Source organism: Pituophis catenifer, unplaced genomic scaffold (genome assembly GCF_029215685.1).
Source record: "Pituophis catenifer annectens isolate HBS135680 unplaced genomic scaffold, rPitCat1.0.hap2 SCAF_2, whole genome shotgun sequence".
In the NCBI taxonomy this organism is placed as follows: Eukaryota; Metazoa; Chordata; class Lepidosauria; order Squamata; family Colubridae; genus Pituophis; species Pituophis catenifer.
In genome coordinates this window covers 38,281,536-38,293,726 of record NW_027256882.1, presented here as the reverse complement: position 1 = coordinate 38,293,726, position 12,191 = coordinate 38,281,536, and the positions used below count along the sequence as shown (strand labels likewise).

Genomic DNA, 12,191 nt, shown 5'->3' with positions numbered 1-12,191 from the left:
CATATTATTTTAGATAAAAGCCTTTCAGAGGCTTTTTTTTCTGAAGCTTCGTTTCTGAGGCTTTTTTTCTGAGGCTTTTTAGAGGCTTCTTTCGGCCTCTGAAATCTCCATTTGTGAGGCTGGGCGGGGTGACATTCGGAGTATAAGACGAACCCAGATTTTCACCCTCTTTTTTGGGGGGGAAAGGTGCGTCTTATAGTCTGAAAAATACAGTAGGTTATTGCAAATAAGGGATTGGAGAGTTTTCAGTGCCATTGTAACTTCAAATGGTCACTAAATGAATGGTTGTAAGTCGAGGACTCTCTGTAGCTGGTTTCAAACATTTCAGATTCAGAATGCTGTACAACCATGGTTATTGGACCAAAAGGGTGGTGAGGCTTGTAGTAGATGACAGCCATTCTCAAGGCCTGTGGCAAAGACCATTGCTATCTTCTGCATAATATCCTTTCCCTTTCCCTCCTACTGATCCTGACGTCCTCCATATGTTTTGGATTATACTTCATAGTGGTTCACAGTGAACAGTGGGAGTACACACTCTACCTGTCTTGAACTCAGAACCTTTTTTGCTTCCTAGATGTGACGGGTCCAATGCCTGACTCTTACAGCCCACAGTATGTCGAAGCAGCTTGGTACTCATGGTGGGAGAGCCAGGGTTTCTTTAAACCAGAGTATGGCGTAAGTATGGGCAAGGAATTGCGGTAATCTGAGATCTCTTCATGAATTACTTTGCCCAGATGGCTTGGACATTTATTACAGAGATGAGCTAAGTCTCATTAGGGCACCAGCCTGATATAATATAACTGTTGTGACCCAGGCCCAAGTAGGTAGTAACCGACGCAAACAGTTCCAAAACAAACAGACTTTATTAGAACAGCTGAGAATTAACTCATTCTCAGCGTAGGGCAAACTAAATTAAAACAAACTCTTCGTAACACAAATTCTTCAGTCTAATCACCAACCTTGGTATAATTAGGCAAACTGCCAAAGACTTCTCTTGGCAAAAGTTCAAAAGCAGAAGACGCCGACAAGAGATAAGTGCAGCAAGACTATCAATGTTGTTTTCCGACAAAGAGCCCAAGAGCCGTTGCTGGTCTTTTAAGCCTTATGGGAGGGGCCATCATCTCTTGGCTCTACTCCCAAGTTGTCCTCTTTGCTTTATCTACTCTTGCCTTCTGGCAGCTCTTCTCATACGTGCACTAGGAACAGGCTCCTCCTGTTCATCTGCCTCTCTACTGTCAGCCTCTGGAGGCTCCGGAGTCCGAACATCATTCCCCGATGGCCCTGGCCCCATCTCTGCCTCCGATGCAGAGGGCCTTCCCCAGCCTCCAGGACTGGCCCATATTTTTCCTCAGCCTCATCGCTGTCCGACTCCGCTGCCAGCTCCTCAGGCTGCTGGCGAACCACAACAATAACCTGAGCACCAGCTGGAACATAATGCTTTGCATGTAGGCAGTGTTCTTATGTTGAACCTCAAGTGGAATTGTAGGAGAAGAGCAGGCAGAGCTGGGGGCGGAGTTAAACAAGTCATTAGCCTAGAGTCCTTACGTTCCCACAAAAGATCTAAGCCCAACTCCTCTTGAATCTTTTACCTGATGCCAAATTAGAGTTGAACTTTAGTTGACCAAATTGTCTATAGGCTTGAGTAATAACTCTTTTGGATTGCAACTTAATGTATTGTCCTGATTCTTTGCACCCGACAGAAATTGCCCAAATGGGGATCTTAAAAAATACCTATTTGTTTCTGAGCATCACAGAATATATGAGTTGGAGGGTACTTTTGAGGCCATCTAATCCAAAGTGCTGATCATTATAGGAATCTCCTAAACTATTCCTAACAGGTGGTCATCCGGCCTTCATGTATGCACTCCCAGTGTTTGTAGAGGATTCCAGCACTGCTGTACTAAGACTCTGTTCCACCATTTAGCAGTTCTTACATCTCCTGCAACCTAACGTTATTCAGTACACGTAGTCTGGTAGTAGAGTCTTTAGTTGGGCAAGTTTTTGTCTACAGGTGGGAAAACAATAAAGGACTCCGCCTGGAAGAATCGCCACATTATTCTGGGTCTGGGTCAGACAGAGTTATTATCATCCCTGAGGGAGATACATCTGGTGGGACCCAGAAGAAGGGCCTTCTCCGTGGTGGCTCCTTCTCTCTGGAACATCATCCCCCCCAGAGATTAGAACGGCCCCCACTCTAACACTCTTTCGGAAGGCGCTGAAGACCTGGCTCTGCCAGAGGGCCTGGGGAACCCAGAGTGGGATGGAGCCTATTAAATGGCTCGTGTGATCTGCTGTCACCAGGGCTGATTTTGTTATATTGTACTATATTAATTCATTTGATTCTTTTTGTTAGTTTTTATTGTTTTAAATGTGGTCTTATATTCTGTAAACTGCCTTGAGTCTCCATGGGCGAATAGGCGGCAAGATAGATAGATAGATAGATAGATAGATAGATAGATAGATAGATAGATAGATAGATAGATAGGGATGATAGATAGATGATAGATAGATAGATAGATAGATAGATAGATAGATAGATAGATAGATAGATAGATAGATAGATAGATAGATATGGAAGATAGATAGATAGATAGATAGATAGATAGATAGATAGATAGATAGATAGATAGATAGATAGATTAAAAAAAAAACTAAAAGTACTTCACACCTCCCCTGGACTTTGTCTCACTTTCCTAAGGGAGGTTCTCTTCACAGTTTGGTAAACCCTGGCCTCGAAGATCTTCCTTATCCCATCAGATAGTAAAATCTTGCGCCTTTTCAGCAGGCTCACATACAGTATCTCTTGTGATTCTGCCTGTTGTGAATGTGCCAGTGTAAACATGCTTTGGGATAAACATATTCCTATCATCTGACAAACATTAAAAATAAATAAATAAATTTTGAAAACCCTCAAAGGGCAGACTCGATGGACCTGTCATGGCCGACTCGCTGTGCACCTTTGCTCGCAGGGAGGAGGGTGGGGTTATGATAGGAAGGTATGGGTGGCTGGGAGGGAATTGAGGAATTCATGTGCTCCATCTGTGGCCTGGGAGAATCACAGCACCTCAAGGACGAACAATGAGAACCACCTGAGCTGAACAGGCCATTTCCCAAAACAAAAGAGATTGCACTGGATTTGGTGAACAATGAACAGTGGCTGGCCCAAGAGGGAGGTGAAAGGGGAATTTTAATTATGCAGTTAAGTTTTTGTGGGGAAATTTTGGAACTGGCTTCGTTTCTACTGTGCCTGTGTGGCTCTAACAGTAAAGTTATACTCTTGGTAAAATAATGTCCCAGGAGTTTCTTTTGCCAACAGGACAGTCGATAGGACCACAAGGTCTTTTTTCTGCTATCAGGTTTTTTTTTCTGTGTTTCTATCCCTGATCCCATGAGGTAACTTCCCCCTTGGCAGATAAACTTCTTTACTTGCAAGACCCTCCTCACTGCAAATCTCACCTACTAAACAATCTTTTCTCTTGTTTCCCAGCGCCGCAGCGTCTCTGAGCCAAACCCCAAAGGCATCTTTATGATGTGTATTCCTCCACCCAATGTTACTGGATCGCTCCATCTCGGCCATGCCCTCACCAACTCCATCCAGGACTCTCTGACAAGATGGTGAGATCTCTATTCCTTTCTGGGCATGTCCCGCTCTCTGGGGCCTTTATCTTAGGCCTTCTCCATCTTCTGCTAGATTTTTGGGAGCTTCCCAGTCCAAATATATCTTTTCCAAGCACAAATCTTGTAGAGTTCTCTTTGATGAAATTAATAAGAATGAATAGAAGGGGTTACAAGAAGTACAGTAGCTGAGGACAAAGAATGAATTATTAAAAATTAAAAGAGAATATATATCTGATTAAAAATGGAGAAAATAGAATTTGAGGGCGAAAGAAGATACTGTTTATAGAAATAAGAATAGAAATATTAAGATTTTTTTTTTAAATTTGATTTATATGTTGCCCTTCTCCGGAGACTCAGGGCGGCTTACAATGCGCTAAGCAATAGCCTTCATTCTTTTGTATATTTTATACAAAGTCAGCTTATTGCCCCCACAACTGGGTCCTCAATTTACCTACCTTAGAAAGGATGGAAGGCTGAGTCAACCTTGAGCCTTGGCAAGATTCGAACCTGCAGTAATAACAGAGTGCTTTAGACCACTGTACTACCAAGGCTCTTGGTTTGATTAAAAACCAAGATTTGGTTTGAGAGTTGATTCAAAAATATGGAAAAAGAACACTTTGGCAGAAATTGCAACTAAGTAAAATATATTTGGATATGACAAGTTTGATATGATATGGTATGGTCAATACTCTGTTTCATAAAATATGTGGGTGTGTTAAGGGGGGGAACTAATAAAACTTGATTTTTTAAAAAAAGGAGTGCAGTAGCTGTACTGTTTTCTGTTTTCTTGTACAGGGGTCTCCAAACTTGGCAACTTTAAAACTTGTGGACTTCAACAGCCAGAATTCCTCCGCTAGCGCATGCTGGTTGCAGAATTCTGGGAGCTGAAGTCCACAAGTCTTTAAACTTGCCAAGGTCAGAAACTTCTGTTCTTGTACATTGTGATGAAGAATTTTTGATTCTAACAAGTTACTTATGATCTGGTGAGGAAAAGGATCTTTGCCCTAAAAATTGAGATGTTTGAAGCAAGCTTCTTTACAGGTAGCCCTCAACTAACAACCAGTCATTTTAACAATCATTCGGAGTTGCAATGGCCTCGGAAAGGGTATTTTACAGCTTGTACAGCAGGGGTCCCCGGGCCGTGGATTGGCACCGGGCCACACAAACAAGCAAAGCCCCATCTGTGGGATGCAGGCAGTATGGGAAAACCATGTCCCTTCCGGTCTGTGGAAAAACCTCTCTCCACAAAACCAGTCCCTGATACCCAAATGGTTGGAGGCCGCTGCTGTACAGCATTTCCAGCCATCATAAAACGTTGTATTATTCCCCACGCCGCGGCCCACTTCACCACTTTTCAGGCGCTTGGCAACTGGCTCTCATTTATGACTAGTTGCAGCATCCTACGGTCACTTAACTGTGATTTGCGACGTTCTTTGCCAGCTTCCAATGTTTTAGCCAGTCTGCAAAAAACCACCCATTTAGGAGAATGTAGTTAGACTTACAACTATGTGATTCACTTAATGACTGCGGTAAAATCAGTCATGAAATCACCACACCAACGCCTCAGTTTATAACCCTCACGACATTTATTTATTTATTTGTTTGTTTGTTTGTTTATTTATTTATTTATTTATTTATTTATTGGTTCGATTTATATGCCGCCCTTCTCTGGAGACTCAGGGCGGCTTACAATGCGTTAAGCAATAGCCTTCATACTTTTGTATATACCTGCTTAATAGGGCTTTTGTGTGTCCCCCCCCCCAAGCGGTTTTCTTTTTTTATACAAAGTCAGCTTATTGCCCCCACAATCCGGGTCCTCATTTTACCTACCTCGGAAGGATGGAAGGCTGAGTCAACCTTGAGCCTGGTGAGATTTGAACTCGCAGTAATTGCTGGCAGCTAAGTGCTACTTAATAGCGCTTTAGTCCGCTGCTCCACCAAGGCTCCCCAATATTATAACCACAATATTGGTCCCAGTTGAGATCATAAGTTGAGGAAATACCTGTACATAATGCTGTCCTGAATCTTTTATCAGTCTGGGAACCCACTTCTAAATTCTCTTACTTTTGTCTGGAATTATTTGGTCACATGTGTAGTTTGATTTCGTCAGATGACTGATAAAAGTGCAGTGTCCAAGACACTTGTTCTATCGAGCTTCCTTCTCCTATGCTTGTCTTGCAGGCACAGAATGAGGGGAGAGACCAGTTTGTGGAACCCCGGCTGCGATCACGCGGGCATTGCCACCCAGGTGGTGGTGGAGAAAAAGCTTTGGAAGGAGCAAGGGAAAACACGGCATGACCTCGGCCGTGAGCCGTTCATCAAGGAAGTCTGGAGATGGAAAAACGAGTGAGCCTTTTTCCTGTGTCTCTTTTTTCCAAGCATTTTTGGCGAGATGGGTGCAATATAAAATAGATTGGATGGATGGATGGATGGATGGATGGACGGACAGATAGATGAATAGATGGATGAAGTACAGACCGACAGATAAAAATAAAGTTAAATAAATAAAATGAAGTGAAGTGAAGTGAAATGAAATTATGATATTGATGATGATGTTATCCATTTAATCATGTCCAACCCTTGGTGATTCTGTGGGCCAGGATTTTCCACCCCTTCCAATCTTGCACTATTTCTTTGAGTTTTTCTATGTTCCAGCTGATGTCGGTCACTGTGTTCTTTGGTGGCCTGGTTTCTTTTTTTACCACTAACTCAGGGGTCAGCAACCTGCGGCTCTGGAGCCACATTTGGCTCTTTCACCCCTCTGCTGCGGTTCGCCATCACTCAAAATATCACTCAGAGCTGCCAATGTGCAACACTTGCCAGCACGTGATTTATTGAGCTTTTCAACCCCCGGTAGGCCAACCATGGATAAATCCATGAAAAGAAAAGTTTCAGAAGAAAACAGAATGTTTAATTCAACTACATATGCTGCTTTTGTGGCCGCTCAAGAAATAGTCAGGCACGGGAAGGGTTTTGTGGCTCCCGGTGTTTTCTTTTCTGTGGGAAACAGGTCCAAATGGCTCTTTGAGTGTTTAAGGTTGCAGACCCCTGCGCTAACTCTTCCAAATGTAATTGCTTTCTCCAATAAATTCTATCTATCTCATTAACCATATCACCTCATTTCTCGGATATAATGCATTCTGGCATACAATTACTTATTTTCTCTAGATTTTGTAGACCATTGGAAAAAGTTATAATAATCAGCCTTGTGCCTTTCCGGTGATACTTCGCCGTCAGTACGCTTCCTTCTTTCTTCTCCACAGAAAAGGGGATCGGATCTACCATCAGCTGAAGAAACTGGGTTCCTCCATGGACTGGGACAGAGCTTGTTTCACTATGGATCCTGTAAGTTTTTGATCAGAGGGAAAAGGATGTGTGGATGTCAAGAGTTTGTTGCAGAAATCACATCCAGAAAGCACACACAGATAACTGATGCAGCAGGATTCATTAAATAAGAAACTTCTTTGTATACATAATAACACATGAGACATATATACAATACCAAGAGCAATTCTTAGAATCAGAAGCATAATCACAGAAGCACAGTTAGCAAAAGGAAGGACAATAATAGGAGCACACAACTTATATTTATACATATCAGTTAACCTAAGCCACACCCAGGCTCCAAGCTGTTTCAGCTCCCAAACAGCTCTCATTGGCTGGCTTAGTTGCTATGCCTATACATTGGCTGACCTTGTTACCATGTCGTACTCCAGCCAGTCCCCAATGGCTGACCTGTTGCCATGTCTGTCCCAGTAATGAACTCTCATACACACTGACGGCAGAGTAGCAATAGCAATAAGCACTTAGACTTAGATACCACTTCACAGTCAATGTTTACTTGTCTTGACAAGCTCACAATCTTTGCAAGTCTGAAAGTACAGTTCTCCCTCTCTTGCCAAAGACCCGGGTTCTTTGATAGACAGCGATAACAATAGCATTTAGACTTCATAGTGCTTTTACAGCCCTCTCTAAGCCATTCACAGACTCAGCATATTGCCTCCTCCCCCCCCCAAGATCTGGGTCCTCATTTTACCGACCTTGGGAAGGATGGAAGGCTGAATCAACCTTGAGCTGGTTAGGATTGAACTGCTGGCAGTGGGCAGAATTAGCCTGCAGTACTGCATTCTAGCCACAGGAACAGGAATAACTGTTATAACTCCTAACATTACTGCTTCTGACATATACAGTTGGGTAATTCTCACTGCTTCCTCAATAGGATTGGATTTCAGGTAGTCCTCAACTTAAACAGCAGTCCTCAAAGTTACAACAGCATTGAAAAAAGTAATTTAGGATTGGTCCTTGCACTTAATGACCATTGCATCATTCTCACGGTCATGTGATCAAAATTTGGTCAGTATGTATTTACGGTATTTGCAGTATCCTGGAGTCATGTGATCACCCTTTGCGATCTTCCCAGCTGGCGTCCAACAAGTAAAATCAATGGGGGAGACCGGATTTGCTTAATGATTCACTTAACAAGTGTGCCAAAAAAGGTCATAAAATTGGCTGGGACTCGCTTAACATTTTCCTCACTTAGCAACAGAAATTCCGATCCCAATTGTAGATGTACAGTTTGTTGAGGTCCAGTTGTACTGGGAGAATGTCTCAGACAGATGTTTTTCCTGGGCCAGGAAAGGATTAAGGATGGAGGAGGAGAAGATCTGTTAAACGTTTTCATCTGCTTTTTGCTGAATTTGGGGGTTGTTTTAAGGGCAACAACAGGAACGTTTTGTCTACATGCAGGACTTGCTTGGCCATTCCCACACTCTCACATACACACCAAACAAATAAAAATTGGAAGTTGGCTTTTGCTACCAATTTTCAATAATGCCATGTTTGTGCTTAGGAAGTCATTGGAACTTCTATACCAAGGATCCCAACCCCCGGGCCACGGACTGGCACAGGGCCATGACATGCCATAAACCGGGCCACACAAACAAACAAAGCCCCATCCGCAGGATACAGTCAGCATGCAAAACCACGCCCCCTCTGGTCCACGGAAAAACCTTTCTCCAGTCCCTGGTGCCCAAAAGGTTGGGGACCATTGTTCTATATGACCCATGTATGGTGCATTGCCACCCCTCAACTCACAGAATGGAGAAAAATAATTGTCATCCTAGAATGGAAGGGAAGCCCAGGTATGGTAGCCATTAAGAGCAACAAAGATGATTAGGGGACTGGAGGCTAAAACATAATAAAGAACGGTTGCTGGAACTGGGTACATCTAGTTTAATGAAAAGAAGGACTAGGGGAGACATGAGAGCAGTGTTCTGATATCTCAGAGGTTGCCCCAAAGAGAGAGAGTCAAGCTATTCTCAAAAGCAGCTGAAGGCAGGACAAAAAGCAATGGGTGGAAACTAATCAAGGAAAGAAGCAACTTAGAACTAAGGAAAAATTTCCTGACAGTTAGAACAATTAATCAGTGGAACAACTTGCCTCCAGAAGTTGTGAATGCTCCAACACTGGAAGTTTTTAAGAAGAGATTGGACAACCATTTGTCTGAAGTGGTGTAGGGTTTCCTGCCTAAGCAGGGGGTTAGACTAGAAGACCTCCAAGGTCCCTTCCAACTCTGTTATTCTATGGTCTATTTTTCAACACAATGCAAAAGCAACCATTTTTTTGCAATCTGGACCACAGGAAAACCATGGGATGTTTATGTCCTTCTGATGGAACCATGTTCTTGTCTCGCCAACAGAAACTCTCCTATGCTGTCCAAGAAGCTTTTATCCAGTTGCACGAGAAAGGGATCATCTACCGAAGCAAGCGCCTTGTCAACTGGTCCTGCACTCTCAACTCGGCCATTTCTGACATAGAGGTGATTAGGATAGAGTAACCTATTTCCTGTACCAGCGTTTAGCCTAGGGATCCAGGTCTGACGATGCAACTTCCTGTCTCCTTCCTCCCAGGTGGATAAGAAGGAATTAACAGGCCGGACGCTCTTGCCTGTCCCAGGCTACAAAGAGAAGGTTGAGTTTGGGGTACTGGTCTCCTTCGCTTACAAGATTGAGGACTCGGGTAGAGTATGAAGTTCTTGGCTGATGATTCCAACAGTTTAGGATCTGGAGTCTTGGTTGTGTCTGCTCATCCATGAACCTTATCCATTTTCTTTGATAGATGAGGAAGTGGTGGTGGCTACAACCCGTATTGAGACGATGCTGGGAGACACAGCAGTTGCAGTCCATCCCAAGGACCCCCGATACCAGGTATGAAAGGCGTAACACTATAGTGTTTAGTTGGGACTGGTGACTTCTCAGATGCTTTGAAGGACAGTCCCAAAAGTGCTTTTCAAAAGGCAATTGGACTTTCTTGGTTTTTTTGCCTTCAAAAGGTTTAGCTTCTCATCTAAGAAGCTTCTTCAGTTCTGAACTAAACCTCCAGGTGGCCTCAACAACTCTCCTAAAAGAATGTAAATGACCAGCTGTCTGCAAGGAGTATAAATCCTTCCGTTCCCTAGTCAGAGCTGAAGAAACGTTTTGGATGAGAAGTGAAACGTCTTCAAAGAAAGACAAGAAAGTCCTATTTATTTATTGATTGATTGATTGATTGATTGATTGATTGGTTCGATTTATATGCCGCCCTTCTCCGGAGACTCAGGGTGGCTTACAATGCGTTAAGCAATAGCCTTCATACTTTTGTATATACCTGCTTAATAGGGCTTTCGGCCCCCCCAAGCGGTGTTCTTTTTTATACAAAGTCAGCTTATTGCCCCCACAATCCGGGTCCTCATTTTACCTACCTTGAAAGGATGGAAGGCTGAGTCAACCTTGAGCCTGGTGAGATTTGAACTTGCAGTAATTGCAGGCAGCTGGTGCTAGTTAACAGCATTTTAGTCTGCTGCGCCACCAAGGCTCTATTGCCTCTTGAAAAAGCACCTTTGAGACAACCATGACCTGGAGGACGGAGAATCTCCATAGACTTTCTTCTTGAATAAGAAGTGAAATGTCATCAAGGAAAAACAAAGTCCAGTTGCCTTTTAAAAAAAGCACTTTTGGGATTATCAGACTGTTGCTTATCTGGGTGATTTTGGAGTCTCTTCCTTTACGAGTGGTGCGGTGGCCTAGAGATGGAGCTCTAGCCTCATAATCAGGAGGCTATGAGTTCGATCCTAGAGTAGAGGCAGATATTTCTCTCTTTGGGCATAATGAGAATATATCTGCTGAATATAACTCCGCATTGGCAACAGGAAAGGCATCCGGCCAGTAAATACTCAACTTCATTCAGTTGCCCAGCCTCCCCCCGCAAGAGATTATGGGGTCATTAAAAGATGACGATTAAGTCTCTTCCTTTGATCTGCTTTGACTTCTAGCATCTGCATGGCCGGAAAGTCCAGCATCCCTTCACAGGACGTCTCCTACCCATTGTCTGTGATGATTTTGTAGATACGGAGTTTGGAACTGGTATGTACTGAGCTATGGGCTAGGTAAATGCAGCAAGTCCTACATGAAAGGATGGAGTTTTCGATGAAGAGCTAGAATGGAGAGTCTATGAACAGGGTGGAAGATAACAGGTGACCTAAATTATGGAAGTGGAATAAAACGAGAAAACCCTGAATAAAAGAAGTGTGTGTTAGTTAGGATTAATGAGAGAGCAGTCCGAAGGAACCAAATGGACAATTAAAGCTCAGCATTCCCCAACTTGATTCCTTGGTTGTGTTGGATAATTTTTGGGATTGAATTCCAGCACATGTGAAAGGATCACTTGAAGAGATCCAAAGTACCTAGAAAAGACTTCCACCAGAAAAAAGAACGATAACCAACAAAGCTTTTGCCATGTGCAATAAATCTGGAATCAAGGCCATTCAAATGAATTTAGGTTTAACTGTATTCCTACACTCTCTACAAGAATCTGAACTACTAACAGTCAAAGCCAATTGGCGGTAGGTAAGGATCAATAGAATTCAAGGAGGGCTGGACTAAGATCTCTTGTGAGTGCAAAGGGATTCCAAACTGATGATGCACTTCACCCTTCCTCTCTCGGGCTCAGCCTGGTCATCTCCTACAGCTTTAGATTTTCAGGTCTTCTTTGAATCACCAAAGTAGGTGCGGAGTAATTCCAAAGACCACAAACCAGATTCTAACAGGAAACATCGGGCCATGGCAAGAACTGAAATAATCTTCTCCCCCTTCTCACTGCTTTCAGGTGCCGTAAAGATCACACCAGCTCATGATCAGAATGACTATGAGGTTGGCCTGCGTCATGGACTTGAGTTCATCAACATTATGAACGAGAACGGCTACCTCATCAACGTTCCTCCGCCCTTCTTGGTATTGTTGGGAGGGTGGCTGGAATTCAAGGGATCCTTCTCTGTTTTTTTATTGGGTGGAATGGGTTTAGCCTTAATTGGAGCAGTAGGTTTACTAGTACAGGGCTGTCCAATCCTGGCAACGTTAAGACCTGTGGACTTCAACTCCCAGAATTCCCCAGCCAGCATGGGATCCATGGTGCTCTCTGAGTTTGGTTGTTTTCTTGTAGACATTTCATTACCCAGCTAAGTAACATCATTAGCTCCATTATGGAATAGGGCTTGCTAGCTTTATTGATACTTGTGGCTTGTCCTGTCAGTGTTGGTA

General features: G+C 43.3%; 1 protein-coding gene across 1 annotated transcript in view; it reads left to right on the top strand.

Moving 5' to 3' along the window:
• The window catches only part of VARS1 (valyl-tRNA synthetase 1), a 55,811-nt gene that overhangs the window by 15,236 nt on the left and 28,384 nt on the right, over window positions 1–12,191 (top strand). The window contains exons 7-15 of the mRNA XM_070936666.1: window positions 575–675; window positions 3,488–3,615; window positions 5,800–5,964; window positions 6,882–6,963; window positions 9,317–9,436; window positions 9,528–9,636; window positions 9,736–9,824; window positions 10,928–11,018; window positions 11,761–11,885. Of these exons, the coding sequence (XP_070792767.1) occupies window positions 575–675; window positions 3,488–3,615; window positions 5,800–5,964; window positions 6,882–6,963; window positions 9,317–9,436; window positions 9,528–9,636; window positions 9,736–9,824; window positions 10,928–11,018; window positions 11,761–11,885 (1,010 nt within the window). The remainder of the gene's footprint in view (window positions 1–574; window positions 676–3,487; window positions 3,616–5,799; window positions 5,965–6,881; window positions 6,964–9,316; window positions 9,437–9,527; window positions 9,637–9,735; window positions 9,825–10,927; window positions 11,019–11,760; window positions 11,886–12,191) is intronic.